The sequence below is a fragment of the Stenella coeruleoalba genome (assembly GCF_951394435.1).
Source record: "Stenella coeruleoalba genome assembly, chromosome: 7".
In the NCBI taxonomy this organism is placed as follows: domain Eukaryota; kingdom Metazoa; phylum Chordata; class Mammalia; order Artiodactyla; family Delphinidae; genus Stenella; species Stenella coeruleoalba.
The window spans coordinates 25,853,778-25,881,192 of NC_137153.1; the positions used below are offsets into that span (position 1 = coordinate 25,853,778).

General features: G+C 37.5%; 1 protein-coding gene across 1 annotated transcript; it reads right to left on the bottom strand.

Moving 5' to 3' along the window:
• Window positions 1-1,157: 1,157 nt before the first annotated feature.
• ATP6V1B2 (ATPase H+ transporting V1 subunit B2) lies at window positions 1,158-26,841 on the bottom strand. The gene is made up of 14 exons (XM_079926062.1): window positions 26,664-26,841; window positions 20,375-20,430; window positions 15,787-15,885; window positions 14,602-14,695; window positions 14,393-14,470; window positions 13,783-13,922; window positions 13,347-13,448; window positions 12,872-12,969; window positions 12,096-12,219; window positions 10,373-10,523; window positions 8,852-8,934; window positions 7,154-7,258; window positions 6,169-6,298; window positions 1,158-4,243 (listed from the first exon to the last, which is right to left on the bottom strand). The coding sequence occupies exons 1-14, from the start codon at window positions 26,797-26,799 to the stop codon at window positions 4,104-4,106; spliced, it is 1,536 nt and encodes a 511-aa protein (XP_079782188.1). The 5' UTR covers window positions 26,800-26,841; the 3' UTR covers window positions 1,158-4,103.
• Between the last annotated feature and the right edge of the window lie 574 nt (window positions 26,842-27,415).

Consider the following 27,415-nt stretch of genomic DNA (forward strand, 5'->3'; position numbering starts at 1 on the left):
GGAAAGGCCAAGGATGCCACTATGTGATGTTACAGGGAGACAAGTTTTACCTTGATTTAGAAAGAACACTTCTACCATCAGAGAGGTCCATCCCTGGAGTGGACTCCCTCCTGAGACAGTTCCAGATTCACCAGAGGCTGGACCTCACCATTTCAGAGGCTTAAAAGGGCCTTTAGTTATTAGGAGAGTTGGACCAGATAAGCTCTATGATCCTTCTAACTCAGATCTCCTGATTCTACATCCAGGCCTCTTTGTACCCATTTTGGTTTGTTTTGGTTTATGATCAGATCATGTTCCCTTATAGCCCCCAGGCTAATGTGTAGCTCCAAAAAGACATCATTTGATTCAGTGAACCTTGACTGCCCTTCTGCTGCAGCTAAAGTGTCTCCATTTCCGGAGCTCAACGTTTAGCCAGTACCTGGCTGTTCAGGAGCTGCTGCCCTCTTGTGGAAATGAAGAATACAACCGCCTGGCAAGTAATCTAGTAGCTTTTTGAGGCTACCGTCTCATCTTGCTTCCCCAGAAGAGCTTAGCTTTTGGGTGTGAGCCCCGAAGTTCTTGATCCTAGCCCATCAAGGCCTTTTGTTTACATTCACAGTACCATTATGTCCCATAAAATACCAGAACTTTCGCCACAACACGAAGTCCTGGTTTCCAGACAGTGGCCAGAATTTGTGGATGCCTGTTTCAGTTATGGAGTGACCTTTGGCTGTTACCAGAGTGCTCTGGAAAGATCTCTAAACTAGGTTTAAAGACCCAGGTACTAGCTCATGTGAGCTTACATGACCCTGAACAAGTCACAAATTTATTAAATGTGTAAAACACTCTGGAGTTTGGAGATGAAATCCTTTGGAGAAAAGCGGTCTGTTATATGTGTACTACTTACTGCTGCTAATCACAGCAAATGGCCTTGTGTTCTACTCAAGGCTGGGTACCCTTAGCTCCACCAGGGGGACTGGCCAAGCCCAGGCCTCGTTCATCACAGGTGGAGGCTGTTCTTTCCTCTACAAGGAACTGCAGCAGACTGATCATGGCGGGGGGCGGGATCAACAATTCCCAGGTTGCCCAGCTGCCTGAAAACACTTAGCAGGTTTTCTGGGCAGGTTTTGCTATTCTTGCTGAGGATACAAAGCTCCTTGACTGATTAGTCTCATTGTTTCTAAACACCAGTCTCCTGCTCACTGTTGCCAGTGCAGGGCTTCATACGGAGGCAGGGGCAACTGAGGACACTGCATAGTTTCCTTGAGTACTAGGCAGGTATTCAACTCCAGACTGGAAAAAGTTTGGAATAAAACCACAGTTGGTAGCTGAGTAAGGAACATGATTTTCATTAAAACAAACAAAAAATCCCATTTCTTTGTACTTAAGTTTTCCATAAAAGATAACTGTCCTTCAAGAACTGCCTCGCTAAGTTTTTCTTGTCGTCTCTAAATGGTATTTTCAGTTCTGTCCGGGGAACTATTTTCTGTTGTTCCCTAATACTGGACTAAGCTAACTTTCCATTACCAGTATAACAGAAAATTTCAAAAGCAGACAATGCTTTTATTGACCCCAGACATTGTGCTCCATCCACACTTGCTGAGAATAAAACATCTTAGTGAGGCATTTATTACATTAGTCTGAAAACATTTTTTCACTTACATGAAATCTTATGGACCGAAGTGACAGTCAGCTGCAAGCAATAAATGCTTAATGACTTATTTAGATAGCCTGAACTCTGAAGAGACTTGTCTCCTCCCAAATACTTTAAGCCAACTGAAATGAAAACCTTTTAAAACATTTAATCATGGTGAGAGTCCATGTTAAAGCATAACTTTAGTCTTTCAATTAAGTTTTATCACTGGCACAAAAAGGTACACTAAGAAAATGTTTTCACTAAAAAATAACAAACTAACAAGAATGCTACTTAACTAACTAATCCTAAGTATTATTTAAGGGTAATAAGTCAAATCTCCCTTAATAAAGCTTTGGTATTAAAAGTAGTCTACTGTATGAGTGCCTACACCATGGACCAGGCACTGTTCTAATGCTTTGCATACAAAATCTCTAGTCCTTATAATAACCCTGAAAGGAACACAAATCTGTTAAATGACTAAGCAAGACCATACAGTTAGTGGCAGCACCAGAATCAGAACACAGGTCTACCGACTCTCGCTATGACTGAGCCTCTTCCCCTACATGTCCTAAATGTCACTCTGAGTTGAAGAGGGGAAAGAAACGGGAGGCCACCATGATGCCATATCCCTGTGCTTTAACCAGTATGTTTTCTTTATCTACTGGACCATCTATTTCAGATTTTATTTGAAGCAAGTTTTGGCTTGCTTCAGTATGCATTTCATTTTCTATTTATTACCCTCTTTCATTCATGGCAGACAGGCTCTAGAGGTCCTGAGAATGTCTGAAACAAAGAATGCTATAAAAAACCTTAGTAACTCTCGAAAATGCTAAATGGACCCTGAATCAAAACTTCAAGTTTCAGAGAACTTACAGCCACTAATGATCTACAAAACAAACAAACAAACCCCACACCTTAGTAACTCTCAACCTTGGATCAAACTACAATATGTTGGAAAAGGTATTACTGAAAAGAGCTTGAAAGGGCAGCCTAAAAGGCAGAGGGTACAAAACATGGGCCATGTCCCTATAAAGGGGACATGGTTCATAATACTGTGAATCAAGGGGCTGGTTCACAATACTGGTTATGATGTTCAAAACTGTGAATCAAAGAGAGATGCATTATTATATATTTGCTTGTTGCTATTGCTTTTCTGATTAGAAGATACAGAGTCACTTTAGGTAACTTCCATTTAACTTAATATTTATTTTCATTTTATATCCAGGTCACATTTTCTACATTAAAATATAATCATGCTGACTCCCCCCACCCCCTACACCCTCAGAGGAAAAAAGTGAAGAACTTTACACAACTTGAAAGAAAGATGGAATGCACAGAGAAGTTGCTATTGCACCCAAGTAACAAAGAACACAGAGAGACCAAACAGTAGACATGTCAGAAGTGCATAGAAGACAGCTCAGGGCTCGCAGCAGGAAGGAGGAGGAATTAAAAGACTAAAGCTTTTAAATGCTATCACTTGTGCCACAAGATTACCCTGAAAAGGCAGATAGGTCAGAAAGCAGGACCAAATAGGGGATTTTCCAAAGGCTGCTATCTAACAGAGTTTAAAATATCCATAGATTATATATATAAAAAAATTCCATACACAGAAGAGCTTTCTCTTCCCCACCTTGCCTTTAGCATCTGGTAAACACTTTAGAAACTTAAAACCACTGTTAGCATGTCCAAATGTAGAACCGATATAGGTTTTTCTTTCTTAAAAAATTGTATCCCAACTCTTTCCAACCAACAATTCTATTAATTATTTTAATTATGATTCCTCTGCATGGAAACCCAGTAAGGATCATCAAGACAGGGCATCTCACTACTATCAGATCAAGGCCAGTTGGGCAAAACCTGCACGATTCTGTGTTACTCAGAGGGAGGGAGAACAGTAAGAAACAGGAGTTGAAACTTATCCGTACCAAAGAGGAAAAGGAAACTCCTTTTCTAATCTATTCATTAAACAGGAAACAGCAGGTGGACAGTAAAAACCATCTGCTTAGAGCAGAGGCACACCAAAATCTAAGAACAAGTGCTCAGGAAAGTGTCTTGGCTCTGAGAGGAAGCGTCTTTCAGACCCTATCTTGTCTCTAGTTTGGAGATCAAAGCATTATAACTTCAGATAGTGATACTCTTGAGGGGGTGGACAAGGAAGGTCTGAGAGACCCAAATAATGAGGACACTAGGCAGCTACCTACACCACTATGTACAAATACACACATCAGTAAGAAAACTTCACCTCCAACCCTCGGCTACTTTAAACAAAGCATTGAAGTTCCAGGTTTTCTGAACAGGGGATATTTTAAAGGCTGTTAGCAGTTTAAAACATTGCAACACTGGCACAATATGTTACCTATTCCTTGTTTTTAATTACAGGGTAACACAGTAAACTCCAACACAAAGGTGGGGATGGGGGAGTGCAAAAGGAATAAAGAAAACAGAACCAGTATTTCACAAGAGCATCGAGCCAGCGATGAAGTAGCAGCTAATGCTTCGCAGAGTCTCGAGGGTAGAATTCGCTCAAAGTGCTCTGAGGGATTCTCTTCAGCATTTCTTTGGGGAAGATTCGGAGCAGTTGCCAGCCAATGTCCAAAGTCTCATAGACAGTGCGGTTTTCGTATGGACCTTACAAAAAATTGAGATTAGATGAATAAAGGCCAAGTACTTCCAACTTCTCAGCGTTATTCAAAATTTATTCTGTTATGGAACTAGCACTGTAAGCATGAAGTATAAAAAGAGACACAAAGCAGTTAGGTCTCCCAGGACTGGATGTGACTTAATGTGGAAATGAGGGTCTAGACAATAAGTACCCCTGGGAACCAGAGAAAAGGGAGAAAGCCCACAGGCGAGACGTTCGGCGGCTGTGTGTGTTGTGTGTGTTTTAACAACGGGTGGGATCTAAACACACTCCACTGAATAATGGAAACTAGACCCAGAGTTTTGTCCAGAGAGTAGTGAGAAAAGCAGTTTCCCAGGAACACAGGCTGACCTGAAGGAGGCTAGTACAGATACTCAGAAGGCCTTAACTGCCAATTAAGCACCTGAATAGGTCCGTGTGAAAGTTTTCAAACTTGCTATTGCTATTATTATTCTTAATAGCAGAATCATTCTTATACTGCAAATAAATCTCATTTTTTAACTAAGGAGTTAGAGTGGCTAGAGTTCTGCATCTCTTGTCTACCAGAACAATTTTTATCTTTTTAAGATATTAAGGTTCTGTGTAATTTTTTATTTTTTTAGAAAACCCAACTATCATACGTTCTGGGGATTTTAATGTTACTTAAAAAATGTATCACATAAATAGAAAAGCGCACAAATCCTAAGTGTGTAGCTGATGCATTATTCCAAAATAAACACATCGTTTGTAAGTATCACTGAGGTCAAAAATAGAGTTTACCAGCATTAGCAGGGGTGGCAGGGAAGAGAACAAACAAAACAGCTTGAAAGCCCTACACATGCTACGTAATAAAAACCATTATAGACTTTTTAACAGAAGGACAATCAATAAAATTAATACTAAATTTACCCTGGCAATGGCATAGAGAGAGTCAGGGAGACTGGTGAAGATGCTGGCACTAACGGCCAAGGGTGATGGGACAAAGGTCTGGACTAGGTCTTGGGACACACAGAGTGGTCAGAGATCAGCAGCTTCAAGATCACCCAGAACTTGTCAAAATACAGGCTCTCTGGCCCCACCCAGATCTACCGAATCAGAATCTGCATTTCAACAAGATCCCTGGTAGATTCAAAAGCATATTCAATTTTGAGAAACACCGGCCTAAGTTTTTTTAATAGGAATGAAAAGAGAACAGGATAAGATGTTTTAAAGAAGAACAATGCAAATTAGCAAATATTTGATGACTGGAGAATAAATGAAGAGGGTTAAGAATGCCCAGTGCCTGAGCTTGGGCTAACTAGGGTAATGGTCATGCCAGAGGTAGACAGAAATTGAAAAGGGAATTGCTAGGCAGGTGGTCAGTTGGGAAAATACTTTGGTTCTCACCACGCTGAGCCAGAGAGGATGGTGGCATAAACAAAGGCTTCCTAGCTCAAGATGCGGGACTAGAGCTTCAGAAAGAGGGGAAAGGCTCATACACAGGAAGTTAGTCATCAGCACAGGGGGAAAAAAGCACAGAAAGAACAGGTAATTAAGCCTTTGGGAACACTAACAATTAAGAAGCAGGAAGATGAGAAATCAGGATGAAAATAGATGGACAGGAAACGTCCAAAGCCCCCAAAGCCAGAGGAGAGCATTGCAGAGAGGGTAAGAGGGAGGAGAAGTGGCAATGGAGGCAGGAGAGCAGAAGGCCGGTTCCAAGGAAGAGAAAACACAAGACAGGAGCTAAATAAATGGATAAAGAAATTGAAGGTACAGGGGAAGGAACCAGAGGGCTAAGAACAAAGACATGGCAGGCGGCTGGAAGAACCTCTTCTCTAATCAGAAGGAAAATTGTATGGAGACCAATGTAACTTCTCTCAGACTAGGAAAGAAGTCCTCCTCAAAACTACATATGATGCTGTTTCTATTCATAGGAAAACAGTAATCTTACCCTGAGCAATGAAGTTCCTCTCAAACTTCTGCAGAAATTCCAAGTAAAGCAGATCATCTGACGTAAGGGCTTCTTCTCCAACTACGGCTTTCATGGCCTGCACATCCTTACCAATAGCATAGCATGCATACTAAAGAGGGAAAAAAGGTTTACATGAACAGAGATAAGGTTTTATAAATGGTAACAGTAATCTGGGCTATGTAAGTGTATTGCTGTAGCTATCTTCACAGTATTTCACATGATTTCCAAACATAATTCACATAAAGTTCACATGCAAGTACTGGAAAGACTTTATTATACGTAGTCTCACTAAGAAAGGAGTCTTCAAGCATGCAATACATAGGCATTACTAACACTCTACAAAAAATACACTCCCTCAATATACCAGTGAGCTTACATTTTGTAGAGCATTTAAAAATCACAACTTACACAATAGGAGAAATCCATCTCTAAATTCTATTCAAAAAAAAATATCTGTGTTATCACTGAGTTTATTTATCATTTCTACTTTAAGGTCAAATGTGTTTTTCTTTAATTATGCTTGGTATACAATCTCAGCACTATAGCAACCAAGGATTTCATAGAATATATACAGCTGTATCCCTTAGCGTTCTGGTGATTGCCTAATATGTTAAACAAAATATTAGTTAGAATAGTCTTTCAGAAATACTCTATAATTAAGGTTACTAATAAAAACTTAATCGTCTTATGCCTTTTTTATTTAAAAACTACCTCATACAGCATTAGAGGTGGGTTTCAAGCATGTGATTTTTAATCTTTGTCATGAGCAGTTATCCTTATGAAAAAGGCTCTAATGAATGTTTCTGTATTCCACTATTCTATATTATATGTTCTATATTAAAATTCTACTTTGATGGGGGGAGAAGAAAAGTGATATGGAAGAAAGACAAGAGGTATAAGACAGCAGAATGAACTGAGAAAGTATTCATTTCTTTAAACACCATCCTGGAGAAAACATACGTACCAGCTGGTTAGATACATCGGCATGATCCTTTCTGGTCATACCTTCTCCAATAGCAGACTTCATTAACCGCGACAACGAGGGCAGCACATTAATAGGTGGGTAAATCTTGGGTAAAAGGGGAAGGGGGAAAATATTATATTTAAGTACAAAATTCAAGCTTTACTGGTAGTAAAGGAGGATTTTGAAACTCATTTTTATTGCTTAAATTGCATAACACTGCTACATTTGTTTCCTAGATGATTCCTAATATCTTTTCCTGATAAGAAAAGGAAGAAACATTTTACAGGTTAAGATTTCTTTTGAGAATCAAATCCAAAAAGTAAAATTTACAAAATAGTACAAGATTATATTAAAAAACTGAATTTTCAACATCTGCCTATAATATCAAATCCAAATGGTCTTCTGAACTCTGACTCATAAAATCACACATAAAAAGATTAACAATAGGGCTTCCCTGGTGGCACAGTGGTTGAGAGTCCGCCTGCCGATGCAGGGGACGCGGGTTCGTGCCCCAGTCCGGGAAGATCCCGCATGCCGCAGAGCAGCTGGGCCCGTGAGCCATGGCCGCTGGGCCTGCGCGTCCGGAGCCTGTGCTCCGCGGCGGGAGAGGTCATGGCTCTGAGAGGCCCACGTACCACAAAAAAAAACAAAAAACAAAAAACAATAATTTCACCTAAAAGCTGATATCAGAAGCTGGCATCTATTAAAGAACCAATAAAAAATCTGTTTTTGATTATTCAGTCATAAAAAGAATGAAATCTTGCTGTTTGCAGCATCATGGATGGACCTTTAGGGCACTATGCTAAGTGAAATAAGTCAGACAGAAAAAGATAAATACCATATAATCTCACAAAATGTCAAGCTCACAGATAGAGAACAGACTGGTGGCTGCCTGAGGCAGGGGAGGAGGGGTGAGCAAAATGGGTGAGGGAGGTTAAAAGGTACAAACTTTCAGTTATAAAATGAGTTAAGTCATGGGGATGGACCTTTCAGCATGGTGACTATGTAAGTTAATAATACTGTATCACATATTTAAAGGTAGCTAGAAGAGTGGCTCTTCAAAATTCTCATCACAAGAAAAAAAATTTTGTAACTATGTGAGGTGGTGGATGTTAAGTGGACTTACTGGGGTGATCATTCTGCAACATATACAAATATCAAATCATGACATTGTACACCTGCGACTAATGTAATGTTATGTCAATTATACCTCAATTTTTAAAAATTTTAACAATAAAAGACAAATAAAAAACTCTGAAAAATCTGTTCTTGTATTAATAACAAAAGTAGATTATACCATTATGGAACAGAAGACCCAAAAAAGTTCTTTGAACAACTCACTCCATTTTAAGTCATAATAAAGAAAGTGGAAATTTAATTCTTAATTCTGGCACTTTTTTCCACACCAGGATTTTAGTATTACAGAAATGACAATTTTATAGCCATATTAAAAACAATGTAATTTGATATTTTCTTTTTTTTTTAACATCTTTATTGGGGTATAATTGCTTTACAATGGTGTGTTAGTTTCTGCTTTATAACAAAGTGAATCAGCTATACATATACATATGTTCCCATATCTCTTCCCTCTTGCTTATATTTTCTAAATAAATAATTCCTAAGAGCAAAGTGAGAGTCACTAAAGAATAACTGAAGAATAGATCTATAGGCTTATAGCATCGTTCAACTGTCAAATACCTGTCTGTTGTGTAGCTGTCTGTCCACGTAGATCTGCCCCTCTGTAATATATCCAGTCAAGTCAGGGATGGGGTGAGTGATATCTACCAGAGAAAGACACCTGATGTTAGTTAAAGTGTCCATCTCATATAAACAAAACCACAGGAAGTCAATCTGCACTACTTAAAACAGTGCTATATAAAATAGTTTGCTGTGATGATGGAAAAGTTCTTTATCTGTGCTGTCCAATATGGCAGCCACTGGTCAAATGTGGCTACTGAACATGTGAAATGTGGCTAAACGCGACTGAAAAACTTTATTTCAAACTTTATCTGATTTTAATAAACTTTAGAATTTAAACAGCCAAATGTGGCTAGAGGTTACCGTATTGGCCAGTCTAACTTATCTGGCTGCAGCACAGTTACACATGTGTCGACACAAGTTAAATTAGCTATATTCATAAAAAGTACTATTTCTCCTAGTTATGCTCTCTCTCCCCCAAATATAAATAAAGTTCCATTTTAAACACAAAGCTCATTTGCAGAGATTTGCCAATTTGATGTATACTGACAGAACATTCTTCATCCATAAGCTATCCCAGAGGGACACACAACATTTCAACATGGAAAATACAGAGAGGCTAAACAAGTTAAGCAACACTACACAGGCAGCACCAAGCAGGTCCCACAGAGCAAGACACCTCTAAGTCTGTTAAATTACAGAGAGTAATTTTGTAGCTGCTTCCTTGGAACAAATCATTTTCACATCAGAGGTAGTATTCAGACTGCCTGGGTTCTAAAGCCGCCACTTCCTAACTGTGACACTTTACCTCTCTGTGCCTCACACGAGAGCATCTAAAAAGTCGCTATGAAGATCAAATGAGTCAAAACTTACAAAACACTTAGAACAGTGCTCAGTTATAATGAGTTATTACTGTTTCTGAAAATATTTTGAAAAAGTGTTTTTAAAAGACTGAGATAAAGATAAAAAGACACTAACATAAGGGGAATGCTGGAAGTCTCACCCGGGGGCTGCTGGGCATACATCCAGGCAGGCACTGCACTGTGCACTTAGACACACATGATAAAACCAAGTAATTTTTAGCAAGTCTTTGATGATCGTTCTATCTCTAGAGTCTCGTAGCATTTACTATCTGTGCTCTATATCTGGCACTTAAGCTACCTTAAACTACTGATGCACATACATTTAAAAAATATCCACCTAGAATGAGTAGCTTACATTAAGTAGAGCCCATAAATCTTTTAAAAATTCATTTCATCTAGACCAGTGTCCTGCAAACAGTAGACACTAAATACTAGCTAATAAATAAAAATTACAAGAAAATTTTTCTACAAAAGAATAATTATTATGGGTAGTTTTGAAATGAAAAATTTTATTAGAAACAAATCACTAGGTAAGGTAAACTTCTGGAGGATAAACTCTCAAAAGAATTTCAACTCAAAAAGATAGATGGTCTTCTCTCTTAAAATCAAAGTCCTTACAACGATTAGGGATGCTATAATCCAAAGACCCTAAACTTACCATCATTAGGCATGGTGAGAATAGGAATTTGAGTAATAGAGCCACTTCTACCTTCCACTCTACCAGCACGTTCATATATTGTGGCTAAATCTGTATACATGTAACCTGGGAAACCTCGTCGACCAGGAACCTCTTCCCTGGCTGCTGAAACCTGACAGTGAGTCAAGGAGAACAGTATCACATACCAGAAAATGAAAATGAAAGCTTGGTTAGAACACATTTGTTTGAACAGGCCAAATTACAAAGTTGGAAATATCTTGTTCATTTTAAATATCACCTCTAGAAATGATTAAGAAAAATCTAGCAACATAAATTCAGATTATTCTGCAACAAAAATGTTGACAATTGGGGACCACAGTTTTCTGCTAAAATCATACTGCCATAACACAAATCTTCAAATAGCTTGCTAGAAGAAAATCTGCTTGCAATTTTATAAATCAAAGGTAGTACATTTTAAAACTAAGAGAACATTCTCAGTTCACAAGATTTACTTCACGTTATGGATCTTGCCAGATTTACATAAGCTAATCCTGAAAAGATCAAAAGGGAAGGAAATACGTATATCAGAAATCATCTGATGCATTTTACATACATTATTTAATTTAATCCTCACAACAACCCTATGAGGAAGTTAATGTTATTAATCCCAACTTACAACCGGAATCAAGGGCCAGATAATTTCCCTGGATCACCGCACAAGATAAGAATAGTAATAAATGGTCTTTCTCTTAGAGACAGGCACACTAGAATATATGCATACATTTTAATCTACAGCCAACAAGAACTGTAAATCATTAAGCCCAACTTCTAACTGCTACTCTGGTTCCTCCAAGAGTATGCTCCAGCAGTGCTACTCAAAGTGTGGCCTGCAGACCAGCTTTTATCAATTTGTAAGGAGATAATGTAGAAAGCAAGATAAACATATAGAAAACTTTAGCGGCAATTTGATAGAATAATTGTCTGTCGAATCTAATACTACTAATAAAAGGGTTTGTTTTTTTTTTTACTTTTCTAATACTTATTTTTACTGCCTTTTAGAAAAGTATTTGTGATGGATGGGAGAAAAGAAGTCCTTCAATGAAAAAACACTGTAGCCGAGTGAGATATGATGATGGATCTTAGGGAATCTTAGGCTAGATATTTATATAGGCTGTCTCTTCAGAAGTCTTCTTCCCTTTTTTGCACACTTAAAAGAGCAAGTAACTCAAAATTTCAGTAACTTGCATTAGAACAAACACCCCACACTTCTGGATGGTAAGTGCTAGAATCTTACATTGTTTCTAAATAATCACTGAGCTTTCTGAAGGAAAAAAAAGTTCTGAAGAGGGTTCTGCCAGAGTGTAGTCTTCACTTATGGAAATAAATAAAAATTTACATCATTAAAAATGAAATTCTTGAAAAGGGCTGAAAACTGACAGTCTGGACAGAGACAGAACTACCTTGGAGAGTAACGGATTAAACAGCTTGCATCATTTACTCTAAGAATCCAGTCTTAATCAATGGAGACAGTGAGAGTATGATAAATAGGCTAATAATTTAAATCTCATCCTCTAATTCAATTAGGTTGACAAAAGTAATATTTTCTTTTCTGATTAATTAAGGTATTCTACTAATATATGAGCAATGCATTTAAAAAAACATGATTTTAAAAAAAAATGAAAACTTGTAGAGGGACAAGATAATCCCTGACAAGATAATCCATTTTAATTAAGAAAAAAATTACCTCTCGAAGTGCTTCAGCATAAGAACTCATGTCTGTTAGGATAACCAATACATGTTTCTCACACTGATAGGCCAGGAACTCGGCCGTGGTTAGAGCCAAGCGAGGAGTGATAATTCGCTCAATACTGAAATGAAACATTAAGTCCTAAGTCACTCAAACAAAAAGGCCAAAAACAAAACAAAATGATTCCAGAAATAATAGTACAGTCTCCCTTTTAAAGTTTCACATAAATTGAGGAAGGTTAAGCAATTATTACTTTAAAAGTTCTTAAGTAAGGCAGAGTTCTTTTATGTATTTACATAATAAGAATTACTTAGTGCTACACAGCTAAATTGATTTATTTTATAAATGCCCCATAATTTGTCAGAACTATATAGTTCTCAAAATTGAGCAAGAAAGGAAGAGAGAGAGAAGGAGAAAGGGAGGAAAGACGTAGGGGCCAGATCTTGCAGGTAAGAGGAAAAGGTAATTTACTGAGTATGGACTGTGTGCTAGGTAACTTATACTATTATCTCATTTAATATGTACAACAACCCTGTGAGACAAGTATTATTTATCACACTTTATGAAAGAAGACACTGAGCTTCAGAACCTAAGTGACTTACCCAAAACCAAGTAACTTGCAAGAAGCAGAGCTGGAATTTAAATACGGTTATCTCATACCTAGGCCTGTGTAGCTTTCACTGTAATGTTCTACCTCCTTAGTGTAAGGTGACATTTTTGACCAGAAGCCTGCATGAACAGGGGGAAAATAGCTCTATTCTTTGTTTACTTACGTTGGGTCGTTGGCCAAGTTCAAAAAGAGGCAGACGTTGTCCATTGAGCCATTTTCTTCAAAGTCAGATTTGAAGAACCGGGCAGTTTCCATGTTTACCTAAATGGCAATGACTTCATCAGTGCTGGGAGAAGAAAAATGCTCAATATTTCTTTCTTTCTTTTTTTTTCCCCCCAATATTTATTTCTGATGAAGGCCAAGCTATAGATCTGCACGCTCCTTCTTTTAAAGGTTCAAGTACCCCCAAAACGTTCACAAAAGCCAACAGAGTAAACAGCTTGCTTTGGGCACAAAGGGAATTATTCTTACATTCCATAGTCAAATGCTAAATACTAATCCATGGTTTGCCCAAAATGCCAAGCTGCAACTTCTCCGCCTAGAGATAAACTGAATAATATATGTGCAGTTTTCTACATTGTTCTAATAACACAAGCAATTTTACATTTCATACTAAAACAGAAAAAGATAATACTTACACCCATAGCAGCAAACACAATCGCAAAATTTTCCTCACTGTAGTCCACTACATCTTTGGATTTTTTTACCAAACCAGCCTGGCGACAGATTTGAGCTGCAATCTGATGAGGAGTACAAAAGAACTAAGTTAAAATCTAAAATAATACTTCTACAACAAAATAACTTTTACCCTAAACTTGGGGAACTGTAATCATAAATGAAACTGGGTTGTCTTAAAGGGCTTTACTCAATAAAACTATTTTGTAATTTTTGCAGATTCCTAAGAGTACGGAAGAAGTCAGATATGTGTGGATGAAGAGTCAATGTAATTGGATTATATAAACAGTAACATTGGGTATTTACCTTGAAAATCCTATATTTGGTTTCTCACTAAGAGTGAAGCACTCAGAAATTCTTTCTTCTTGAATTTCATAACAAACAGATTCTAGTTCTCACCTCATTGTGCGGTAAGCCAGCAGCAGAGAAGATAGGAATTTTCTGCCCCCTAGCAATACTGTTCATGCCATCTATGGCCGAAATGCCGGTCTGAATCATCTCCTCTGGATAGATCCGACACTGAGGATTGATTGGCTGGCCTAATGCATTTCCAAAAGGGAAAATTTTACTATGTCTCTACATTAAGACTACAACCATACAAAGCATATAAAGCATTTCTTTCTACTCTTAAAAAATCAGTTATTTTTGAAATCTGAAACTGTTTAAATATTTTTTTCCATTAATCTTTTGTAGATTCACAAATTATATGGTAGTAAAGTGAAATGCAAGGTATAGCAAATAAGAGAGAAATCCTAATTTCAAAGCCATTATGGCTTTTACATTTCAGATATATCCTGGTGATATTTTACAATAAATAAAATATAAAATTTTAAGATAACCTCTAGGAAAAATAAATTTATTAAATAGTAAACAAAAAATAATTAATCAAACATGGAATATGTTGGTTATCTACTTAAAGTATCATAAAAATCACCCTTTATCTGACAAAGGTATAAGATAGATAGATGCTATTTTCCCCAAAACACAGAAATCGATTTTCTGTCCCTACCCATGATATCAAGGAAGTCTTCAGCCAGTACAACAGGACCTCTGTCGATGGGTTTTCCTGATCCATTGAACACCCGACCTGTTAAACAGTAACAAGACAGTACAGAGTGGACAATGGCTCAAATATTCATAATCTTCACAAAGACTTCACAGAAATACGTTAAAAAGGAAACAGATCTCTGCTCAGAATGAATAATAATATCCGTTTACCAAGCATATCCTCAGACACCGGCGTTCGGAGAATATCCCCAGTAAACTCACAGGATGTCTTCTTGGCATCTATACCTGAAGTCCCTTCAAACACCTATCAAGAAAGAAAAGTAAACAGAAGGGCATAAGAAATTTAGATCATAAGCGCTTAAGATTTATTTGTCAGCCCTTATAAAGTAAAATACATCAATATACAGACTACTTTTAGTATTATGAATAAAGAAGTGTTCATGGTGGACGATGAACCAAATTGCCAACCTCTTAACCAGGGTCATGCCTGCAGGCCAAATCCATCAAGCAAGCTAAGAATGGTTTTCACATTTTTAAAGGATTGTTTTTTTTAAAAAAAAAAAGGAAAGAAAAAGCGTAAGAACATGCATCAGAGACCTTAGGCAAAACCCTCACAAAGCCTAAAAAATTTACTGTCTGGCCCCTTACAGAAATTCTGCCGACCTCTGCTCCAGATCTACTTTTTAGAGCAATATGTTATTTGAGAAAACCGGCACTTCCTATAATCAGCAACATTAAATACTAGGCATTATCAGAGACAATTTAAAGAAGGAGACTCAGATCTTGTTTTGGTTTCAGCCCATAAGCTCTGAATTCTACTTTTCATCTCTCTCCTTCTATGTGACTATCTGTTTCATTTTATCCATTAAAATTTTTTTTTAAAAAAGCCATTTTACCAGTGGAGCTACTGGGCTAGAATGGATATTGGTGGCTGGCATTTAGCAAGAAAACATGAAAAAATACTTTTCTTCCCTCATAGCCAGTAAAGAGTCGGGTCCCTGGCTTAAGATTTTCATGGTTGTGATGGTGCAAAAGCAATACACATTCGGTAGAAACGGTACTTTAAAACAATCACATGAGATATTTAACATTTTATTATAAAATAGGATTTGTGTTATATGGTTTTGTGCAATTGTATGCTAATATAAGTGTTCTGAGCACCTTTAATGTCAGCTAAGCTAAGCTATGATGTTCGGTAGGTTCTGTGTACTAAATGCATTTTCAACTTACAATATTTTCAGCTTATGATGGGTTTATCAAGATGTCACCCCACCTATAAGTTGATGAAGATCTGTATACTTATGTGATAATTACCAGAAAGAACTACTGGTGTTTCTTATGTTTGTTGTGATCAGAAAAACGTTCAACTGGCCAGGTTTTGAAAGTGATGCTTACCTGAACCACTGCTTTGGAACCACTAACTTCTAAAACTTGCCCACTCCTCTTTGTGCCATCAGGTAGTGTTAAGTGCACAATCTCAGCATATCTGGGAAACTAAATAGGAAAAAAATAAAGGCTCAATAACCAACATTTTAAAAGCGCCTCAAAATACTCTATATGCTTCTATGTCTTTCACAGTGTGTATGCACATGCAGACCCCATACCTCCCCAAAGCACACAGGTATACATCCAGAGTTTAGAATATCCTCAGGTAGTTTAAGTCCTTAAAACACTTATCACTGGCACATATACTGGCAAATGCAACATAAGGTACATAGGGAAGGATCTTAAATCTATGAAACCACAGCAATTAAATTCTTTCCTTCTGTGTATATGTTTTTAAGCTTTGAGACTACAGGAAGTTAAAAAACTATGTTCCCACTACTCAGAAATGATGTTTGCTTCTGGGCTGTGTAATCACCTTGTGCTTTGGGAGGACAGGAATAAAATGCAACTAAACAATAAAATAATTACTATTATAATAAATAATGCTAATATTCCCTCCTCAATCTAACTCTCCTAACCAGAAATGTATTCCTCTAATCCATTTTTAATATTTTAAATTGCATGTTTCCAAAAATATACTGTAGTGTTTCACTTACCTAAATGATAACATACTAAATATACCATCCTGCAACTCGTTTTGTATTTCCACTTGACCGTATGTTTTGGATCTGTCATAGTAGTATTTACCTTATTTTATTAACATAATCTTTTGAAAAATGCATCACTACTTTGTGTGAGGTGAAGGAAAACATCTGCCAATGCATCCGTGAATCAACACTGACTGTAGGACACTTGATTCTGGAGATGCTAATATGAATAAACGGGCATCTAGAATCAATGTTAGAACAGATATAGTTAAAACCAAGTGACACTACATTTTATTCAGCTGTTCTTCTACCACTGGTGTTCAAGGCTGTTCCAAATTTATACTACTACAAACATGTTGCAATGAACATTCTCACATGCGGGCCCAAGTTTCCCTAAGGTATCTGGTTACCTAGTGGTGCGCTATAGGCTGTGTCCATTTTTATGTGAAATTACTCTGCAAAGGAACCTTTTACTTTACAAACTCGCTAGTAGTATAGATAAGTATCTTTTCCCTACATCTTTGCCAATCTTGTATTATTAAACTTTAATTTTTACCATTTTGATAAAATAAAAAATAGTATCTTTCAATTTGCATTTTCCTGATTCTACTAATATTGAGCATCTTTTCATGTTTACTGACAATTCAGACTTCATTTCCTATAATAGCCTTATTAATATCTTTTCCTCGCTTTTCAACTACATCTGCTTTTTCTTATTTACTTTTAGATAAGTTTCATAGATTCTGAGTCGGATATTCTTTTGCGAATATCTGCTCCCAGTCTTTCTTGTCTTTTAATTTTGTTTATGGTATACTATCATACAGAAGTTTTTGCAATAAAATGACTTGTTTTCCTTTATGGTTTGTGTCTTTTGTGTAGGAAAACCTTCCAATCTGAAGTCATAAAAATGGTTTTCTATATTGTCTTCTGACAAGTTTCTCATGTTTTGGTCTTTAATCCATCTGGATTTATTTTTGGTACGTAATTTTATTTTTCTCATTTTTATTTTTATTTTTTCATACAGGAAGCCAAATACCCCAACAATATTTACTGAGTAGCACAAATTAATTTGTGCTACAAGTAGCACGACTTGTAATGTAGCCTTTATCACTTACCAAGTCAAATTCTCAGGTGTGAGAAGAGTTGGTTTTAAGAATCTTAACTTTGCTCCACTGAAATATCTGCTTACTCCCTCACCAAATTTTTATTCTTACTCTATTTCTAACTGATTTTGTTACCTGGAGAGCATCAACATATTTTCTATTCTGAGCCTTTTCATTCATGAACGTGGAATCTCCACTTATTTGAAGTCTTCCTTTATGTCTTTCAACAAAGTTTCACAGTTTTTTGTAAAAAGTTCCTAATTATTCTAGTAGTTACTTCTGGCATACAAAACACTACTGATTTCTATAGACATCATCTGCATCCAGCAACACTGTTTTACACCATTGTTTCTAATAGTTTGTCCACTGAATGACTTGTGTTTTCTGTTTAATTAATCATACTACCAAGAAATGATGACAGCTGTGCCTTTTCCTTTTTAATCCCTTTATCCCCTAATTTCTTTTTCCCACAGCATTGGTTAGGGCCCAAGCACAAAGACAGAACAAAGATGGATAGCGGTGGTGACAACAGGTGTCCTCATCTTGTTCCTGATTTAAATGGGAATGTTTCTAGAGTCTCTCCTTAAATACGCTGTTTGCTGTAAGTTATGGTGGTTATCCTTTAAGAGGTTTTAAAAGTTTGTTCTATCCCTTATTTCTAAGACCTCCTTCTTCTTTTGTTTTGTTTTTTTTTAGAAACAAATAATTTTATCAGATACATTTTCTGTATTTACTGAGAAGAGCGTAAGCTTTTTCTAGCTTAATCTATGAATGACCTGAATTATACTGACATTTGCTAATATCAAATCATCTTTGTATTACTGGGATAAATTCTACTTTGTCATAATTCTGTTGATTTTTTTTTTTTTTTTTTTTTGTGGTATGCTGGCCTCTCACTGTTGTGGCCTCTCCTGTTGCGGAGCACAGGCTCGGGACGCACAGGCTTAGCGGCCATGGCTCACAGGCTCAGCCGCTCCGTGGCATGTGGGATCTTCCCGGACCAGGGCACGAACCCGCGTCCCCTGCATCGGCAGTCGGACTCTCAACCACTGTGCCACCAGGGAAGCCCTGTTGATTTTTTAAAGTATATTTTTGCTAATATCCAATACATGAGAACATTTTTATTTAGAATTTTGGAATCTGTGCTTGTGAATGAGATTAGCTACACTGTTTCTTTTCTGATACTATCCTTTGTCAGGTTTGGAAATCAAAGATGCGCTACCTTCAGAAAATGAGTTGGACAGCAGTCTCCATCATCATCTATTCTGATACAATTTGTATAAAATTATCCATTCCTTGATACTATCTGTATGCCTTAAGTTAAAAACAGGAGCCAAAAACTAAAAACAAACAAAAAAACACTCTTAAATCTGGTGGTATAAAGCCATTCTTACAACTACATAAACTTTTTTCCTCAGCTGGAGTTATACCCCAAACAAACATTCAATAAAACTTTTTCAGCTTTCTTAAAATTACTTCCTCCAAGATGTTTTCTAAGTCCTTCCCATTATTGACTCTCATAGCATCCTGCACTCACCCTTCATAGCACTTAACAATTAGACATTTATGTATTTGTATTGTGTATTTTTGGTGCTGAGTTCAGCACTTAACATAGTTGAAGCATGAATATTTTTAACTGTTTTTGAAAATATATTTACTAATATAAAAGCTTCATATTTTTAAAATATGAGTCAAAAATTTTATCCAATAGAAAGTATATAAAAAAGAAGAAATAAAGGACAAAGAAGCAAATAATGCTTTCAATACTTCCTCAAAAAATAAAAGTGTATGCTTCATCCTTTCACAAAATATTAACGGGCAGCTGCCTAAACCTTGTACAATTTGTATACTGAGGCTTTGAATCAAACTGCAGGCTAGTATGAAACTGTGGCCAGGAGGAAGCTATATGCTTAATCTTGCAATTAATTTGTATAGGTACCTTGTCATGCACAAAAATATCTTAGTGATAAAGCTGAAGAGACAGTTCACTTTGCCCTTTCTTTTAAGAAATGTTTTTCAATTTATTTTCTGCTTCCAGAGGGGCCACATGCCAAACACACTTCTGTCATTACTTCTCTCAACAAACTAATAACTGTGTACCTTTCCCCCGATCCACTCCCAACAACAACCAATGCAGAATTACTGTTCTACAGAGCATATTATACAAATTATCTCTGAAGATATTTTAATCACTGAACTCAGGCAGGAGGCTTCACCTAGGGTGAGGTCTATTCAATTACAGACTATATTCTATGCCTCTTTTTCTAAGATAATTCTTATGTATAGGTGTGGCTAAAAAAACCCCCACGTAACTGAAGCATCTTTCAACAAACTGAATAAGTAAAAACTATTCTCTGCTTATGGTTTTAGTCACTGTTGAGATAATCTGTTGTTTATTCATTACTTGAATACCAGTTATCAGGCCCTCAAAGACAAAAGTAACATTGTTTACTCACTCAAAGACCTTAAAATTTAGTAGAGAAGACAAAAATGTAACAAGTATAACAGTATACTATATATACTGTATACAGTATACAAGTATAACAGTATACTATACTTTACTGTTGTTTTCCTAATAAACCTGTGAGGTATGATTAACAAACAAATAAAATTTTAAATTTTACAGACAAGGGACTCAAAGCCACAAACAGATTCCACAACAGATCCAGGACTAGAATCCCATCTTCTGACTTCTGACCTAAAATTCTTGTCTCCATATAGCACTGACATTCCGATCAAGGAATGGCTTAAAAAAATCATAACAAAAGACTTAAAGTGTACTAAACAGTATTTAATACTATGCTTTTAACTTCATAAATGGTTAGACGATAATGATAGTGGTATTACCTTAACATGATCTAAGATCACTAGTGGACCATTAACTCCTGATACTGTCTTGTATGCTGGAAAGAAACACAAAAGAGTCAGTTCTTGTCAAACAGGACAACAATCTAAATGATCTCTCTGGTATTACCAAAAAACCCCTCTCTCTATCATATCTATTATATGGAGCACTCAGAAAGTATGAAATTTTTCACCGAATTTATAAAATATGCCTGCATCTGTACAACTTCTCATAATCCCCTTCATCAAACCAAAAACATTTTTAATTCTTACTATAAGTCACATTGTTTCAAGGACCCAGGATACAAAAACAAAGGTAAAGAGGGAGAGTTCCCACAAGAGTTCACAATTTTATATGGAGAAGGGGGAGGTAAGGGCTCTACCAGAGGTGTGCTGAGGGTGTGTGGGAGCACAGGAAAGACCCTGCAGTGGTCCTTACTTAGAAAAGAAAAAGCTTTACAGAAAAGGTAGCACTTAGCAAAGTAGATAGAGAAGAAGAAGGGAATCCGTAACTTTAAGCAGAAGTGACAAAACTCACAAAAGAAATCTGACAAAATGTAGTCTGTTAAGATAAAATGCCATGATTAAATAGTATCATAAAAACTACAAAAAAAAAAAAGAGTTTATGAAGGCGGATGGAATTAAAGGCCAGAGATCACATAAGCATCCTTTAAAGAAAAAAAAAAAGTCAAGCGTTACTGTCATTGTAGAAGCTTATATTTTCTACTGCAAATTATGCCCTAGCAACAAACTACCCAAATCTCTCATTTTAGAAAGGAGGTAGCTATCATTGAATTGTATCACACCTACATACATGCCGAGTATAATGAATGGTAATCAAGTATAAATCAGAACACTCAGGAAAGCAATTCTAACAATGTCAGAATTAACTAAATTTCATAATCAGAAAAGCTGAAAACACAAATGAAATAAGTGTTTACAAGACCTAAAATAATGTGTAAGAAGCTGTCAACCAACTGGGAATTTTTCACTTGCTTGATTTCTTATGACATCTTAGACAGAAATTTCTGAAATGAATGTAGACTCCCAAGAATGAGGAAACCATTTAATAACCAGTCTGTCCATTCAAGGGGCTTCAGAATTTAAAAACATAATTTCTTTAGCCAGGAAGCAAGTGCCCTGGTAGAAACACTGAGACAGGGCAGGCAAGCACTGTCAGGAACCCTAGTCTTCATACTGAGGACCTTTAAATCCTCACACCAAATATTTGCTTGAATACATTTGCAATTGTAATGATCAACAGAGGCCCCTAATTACTTTTTTTTCCTCAACCTTAGATAAAAAGCAAGTCACAAATTTTAAATGTTAAGCTACCTGAATGGATGGCAACGTAAACAAATTAATCATGCCTCCAAGATTATTAGAAATATCCCAATTGTCACATATTCTGCTACTTTTATGTTAATCCTCTCCATTGTTTTAAAATAATCTAATACTCTTAAAAATAAGTCCTACCCCTAAAACAATTTCTTCATTGTTCTCATTTTATTTTTATTTTTGGACTCGCCACACGGTTTGCAAGATCTTAGCTCCCCAACTGGGGATTAAACCCACGCCATGGCAGTGAAAGCGCCGAGTCCTAACCACTGGACCGCCAGGGAAGTCCCTCACTGTTCTCATTTTAAAAGAATCCACATATTGTTTTTCAATTACTTTCTAAAATTGCTATGTGGATATGCAAAGTGAACTACATTAGAAACATGTTTTCTTGGCACACGGGTTTTAAAACTATAGAAACAAAGACCTTCTCAAAACCTAAACAGCTGGGAATGGGAGTAGGGAGTGGGCCAGTGGAGGTGTGGGAATTCAGTTTTGAGATTTACAGGCAACTGTTTTGAATAAAATGTAACATCAGTAAAATGCTTCAGGTTCTGAAATTCTCTTTACTTTCCGGACAAGATTTGCATCTCCTTTGAACTTTTAACCTCTACAACAATGATCCTTAAGAATCTCATGTTTAAATTCAAGCTCATTCAAATTATGAAGTTTTGCCAGTCACAAGGCAAAAAGCATGACCAAGAAAAAAGAAATGCTAGTCATTGCTTTTCCTGGAAACAGTGAATCAAGTTGATTTCAACTATAGAAGGCAAGATTCTACTTCATCAAAAGCAGTCTCTAAATTTGCAACAATGTATGTAGCCTTTAAAAAAGCTAGTAACCACTGGAATTAATTAATAACAAAACTACCAATACACATTTAAAAAGTACTTGTCAGGAATTCTTTTTTAAACTCCATAACAGGTCTATAAGCCTAACAAATATTATTCCAAGTTTTACAAGAGAAAAATGATTCTCAGAAATTAAGTAACTTGACTAAGGATCTGAACTTACACCGTCTGCCTCCAGTCATTTTTTCTTTGATTCTGTGCTACAGCTCAAATTCTAAAACTGAACTGGTCATTTTTTGTGGTCTGAGGCACTCTTGTATCATTACTGAAAAACAACCTTTCTCCAGTGGAGTGTAGCCACTAGAAAAGTTAAAGCAGGAAAGGAAGAAACTAATGGAGATGCTTCAGCAGTTTTCTGTCACTGGAAAGCATGAGGAGACCACTTAAGGTACAAACCAGAGGTTAAGCAACATGCTTGGTTTAAATTAAAATGGGATGCAAACTAAACTAATAAATGTTATAATCCAAACTAAATAAAAAATATTACCAAACGAAACTGCTTCACACTTTACAGAGCATCTTCAGATAGGTTACCTTTTCAGTTTCACAAAACACTGGGAGGTAGGCAAGGCTGATAGACCTACTCCACACTTAAACTACATCTATGAGAAATCTGTTATTAAATGGAAGAGCCAGGATTAAAATTATTTTTGTTTGTTTGTGCCCCCCCCACCACCAATTCTAAGTTTATACTCTATGACCCTTAGTCTCCAGTATAACTTAAAAATATGGAGATAACACAGTTCCTAGCACTTGGACTACAAATAGGGAGTAGAAAACAGTTTATATACAAACTATAGCTCCTTTCCACAACAGTAAAACTACTGGGGGGGAACAAGAAGAGAAAATAATATCAAATACCACCTTTTATCTCTCAACAATATTTACCCAGATTTTCTCACCATTAGTATTAATAGTCCAAAGCAGAGACAACAATTTAGATTAAAGCTGCCAAAGACATAAAGCTGCTCTTCAAAAAGTCAATACCCATTCACAAATCACATAAATATTTCTGTTTAGAAACAATAATGACCACTCTTCTCTTGAAAATTTCAAATGAAGAAGAACTTGGGTCTGCAGGGGATGATCAGAACTTCTGAAAACACAGCAGACACATGTTTACATCTTTGATCCTGAATATTTATGAAGACAATAAATATTTATGGAGTGACATTTAAAACCCAAAATCTACAAAGATTTTAAGAAGCACATATTTTGTTAGATGACATCCTCTTCCTCCTATAGGATATGAGATTGTTCAACAGAACTAACACTACTTAATGATTGTGAAACTTTCAAAAAGAACATTCGACAGTCATTGCACAATAAGAGATCTAGTCCTTCAGCCTCCACCTTATTAGCAAAACAAAACCGGAACAATCATCTTCTATTGTGCAAGAAAAGTAAAGACCCACACTTTGTAGTGGGCAAGGAGGGAGAGGTTCTGGAAAAAGGCAGGCCGACCATTCCTTTACTGGACTTTTCACTGAGGCTAACTCTGCTTTGTGACATAAGAAACTAAGATTAGTTGATCTAGGATCTCAAGAACAAAGGAGATTATCTAATCCAAAACGTTTAACATCCAAAAGTTCTTCGTATATTATTGAACCTTGCTCAAAGTTTAAAAGGAAATCAAGTTTTCTTTCATTGTGACTTTAGAAATTCAACTAATGTGCTCAAGATTATTTCAAGCCTGCATATCTCATTTTCCATCTCTTGTTAATGGCCCCAGGATCCAATCTGTACAGTGGACCTGCCAATATTCCATTCCTTTGTTCAAAAAGCACACATTAAATAACTATAACTTTTTACCTAGGATGGTAACATCGATCTTTAATCAGAAAAATTAAGAAGTTAATATTTATTCAGAAGCAATTAAAAGTGTTAACTCGAATCAAGAATGTGGCAATACAGGAAAAAGATGACATTCAAATGCAGTTAGCTGTTAGCCTAAGTATGATATCATTTGTGCTTTTTAGAATAACCCAGACACAGAAGTGAAACTCAAACTAAGTACCCCAACTCTCTACTCTGGTTCCATCCACATTAAAGATCCATACACTAAACTATTAGAACAAAGGGTTTAAATGCAAGTTATACAATTACAAAACACAATGTTTCTATGTGCCAACACTGCGCTAGGCACTGAGGATACAAAAAGGAGTCCTGAACCCTAAAGTTTCAGTTTTAAGCATTATGTCGCAACAATGTTGTCAGGAGGAATCTCATCTGGAGAAGTTCTTCAGTCACTGGCTAAGCACACACAGAATGTTGAGAAATCATACTCATCTCCCTTAAGGGTTTACAACCTCAATCATGGAGTACTCTTTAAACTATGTTATTATTTCAATTGATACTCTGAGTTGAGATTGAGTGAATAATTATATGGAAAAATGACTACTGCCCCTTATAATCTTTTCCTAGAAGCACCACTAATGTCCATCTGTTCTACCCAAAGAACAGCAAAGCATACAAATGCAATTCATAAAAGAGTATTTGTAACTGTTAGGCACAAATTTATTGTCATAAGAATGCAACATCTGTCAATTTCTTGAAACATTCAGCTCATGTAAACTCTCAACAAGCACTCTCTAATGCAAATAATTCCCATTATAGAAAGCACATGGGGGGGGATAAATTAGGAGTTTGGGATTAAAATATATATACTACTATACATAAAACAGATAACCAACAGGGAACTACTGTATAGCACAGGGAACTATACTCAATATCTTGTAATAACCTCTAATGGGTAAGAACCTAAAAAAGAATATATATACATATATAATATATATAACTGAATCACTTTGCGGTACACCTGAAACTAATACAACGTTATAAATCAACTATATTTCAATTTAAAAAAAACACATCTCTGCAAACCATAGAATCAAGTCTTTTCTTTCTTCCTTACACTGCAGTGCTGCCACATGACCTGACCCACTGACTGATGAGGATGGGATTAGTCAGGCAGGAGAGCGCTCAGACTAAAACCCTTCATCTGAAATTCTTGTTAACCAATGAGCCACCCACAAAGAGGTACTGTGGCAATTAACCGGTGCAAATACAGTCTCACCACGTTGGAAAACATCAGGTGCTTTCCTAAGTTTTAAAGAGTCTACTTCCAGTGCTCATCCCTGGTTCCTAAGGAAATTGTGAAGAGGTCTGGTGCTACACAATTTTATTGTTTAGTCATCAAGAACCATTTCTTTCGAAACTGCTGAACAGTCCACTTAAGCCTGGTTTATTAAGGTCTTTTTACAATCACAACACTTAAACATGCTTATGCATATGCTTTGCATATTTGCTAAATAATATGGGCAAAGCTTCTTGTCTTCTCCAAGATAGCCTTGCAATCAAATTAATGGCAGAAAAAGGTCCAGCAAGAATTAAGAAACCTGGAATTTTCCTGCTCTGCCAGTAATTAGGGGTCTAAAGCCTGGCAAGGCCTGTCCCTTTCAGAACCTTAGGCTTCTCACTGTAAAATGAGAGGGTTAGACTAGATGACCCGCAGGGTACTTTTCAGCTCTAGCTTTCTCTGATATCTAGGTGTCCTCCTGCGGAGCAGCTTCTCCACTGAACAACATTTCCCTCTGGCTGTGGGCCTGACCTCCATCCACGAAAGGCCTGAGCACGTCAGCGATGACACTACACCGTCCCCCTCGGCAGGATCTGAGGTCCTGCCCTGAGGTCCACACCCGAGGCAGGGGGAAGGGGAGGGGCGGTTCCCTCGACCCCTGCAGATCCAAATGAGGTCAGCAGAAGATTAGGATAAGAGTGGCAAGAAGTGGCCTTCGCTCAGAGACAGGAAGCAAGCGCCTGAGCATGCTCCAGCCTCGGGAAACTGGAGAGCACCGGTGGAGCAACAGCCAGGAGACCACCAACCCAGGAAAAAGTTCCCGTTGGTGCTCTTCCCCTTAGCCCACCCCTGGCACAGAAATTAAGGTACACTCAAATCGCCTACTAGAGAGAGACGTCGGAGTACGGGGACGCGAGAGGGAAAAACAATCCCCTCATCCCACCCCTCTGGCTAAGCAGGTGAGTGGGAGCAAGGGGCTGGGCTAAGAGCAAAGACAGGATTCGTCTTGCTCTCTGATACTCACTGAGACGAGGCTGGGAGAGGTAGTTCCGGCTAATTGCCAGCACCTGTTCTCGAGACCCCACCACGGGCCCACTGGTGGATACGGGAAGCTCAGGCGCGGCCCCGTTCACGATGCCCCGCATCGCTCGCAGCGCCATCTTGTCTCCTCCGTCCCGACTGGCCCAGCAGCGGCGCCGCGCAGGCGCAGATATAGCTGGTGCAGCCCGCGCCCCGCTCCGCCCATGCGCGCTGAGGAGTCCCCGCCCACTGAGCTGCACCCCACCCGCGGCCTCGTGACTTGGGCTCCGCGTAGGCGGGGCTAAACCCGAGCCCTCCGCGAGAGGAGCTGACCAGCGTGCTGGGAGGAGGACGCCGGGCCAGGGAGAGGGATCCAGAGAAAGGCAAGAGTTAAGGGAGAAGGAGAAGAAAGGAGGGAGAGGGAAGGAAGGCAATTTCGTGCAAGAAAACTTCAGCGGCATTTCATGACATTGAATGAAGAGAACTCAAGTTCTAAAAAAACACTTTGAAAGACAGAATCTAAAACCTCTTCTAGTGGATATTAACATGGGGAACCGTGTGCCCTCATTTCTCTCACTTTATCATCTTCCTTTCCAATATATTCACTCATGTGTCCCTTCAAAAAACATATATTGGACTGTTTTAGGGTGGTGGTAGTAGTGTGAAAGACAAAGTGGGATGTGTTTGAAAACTATTTGAGGGTTAGAACCGATGCAAGAATGATTAGCTGGCTGTGGAAGGTGTCAATCCAGGCTT

Excerpts from the sequence above, each read along its gene's own strand:
- ATP6V1B2 (XM_079926062.1), bottom strand. The coding sequence starts at position 26,799 with ATGGCGCTGCGAGCGATGCGGGGCATCGTGAACGGGGCCGCGCCTGAG. Across the intron at positions 14,696-15,786 it reads GTTCCAAAGCAGTGGTTCAG|GTGTTTGAAGGGACTTCAGG; the intron begins GTAAGCATCACT and ends CTTTCTTGATAG. Across the intron at positions 13,923-14,392 it reads AGACTTCCTTGATATCATGG|GCCAGCCAATCAATCCTCAG; the intron begins GTAGGGACAGAA and ends GAAATGCATTAG.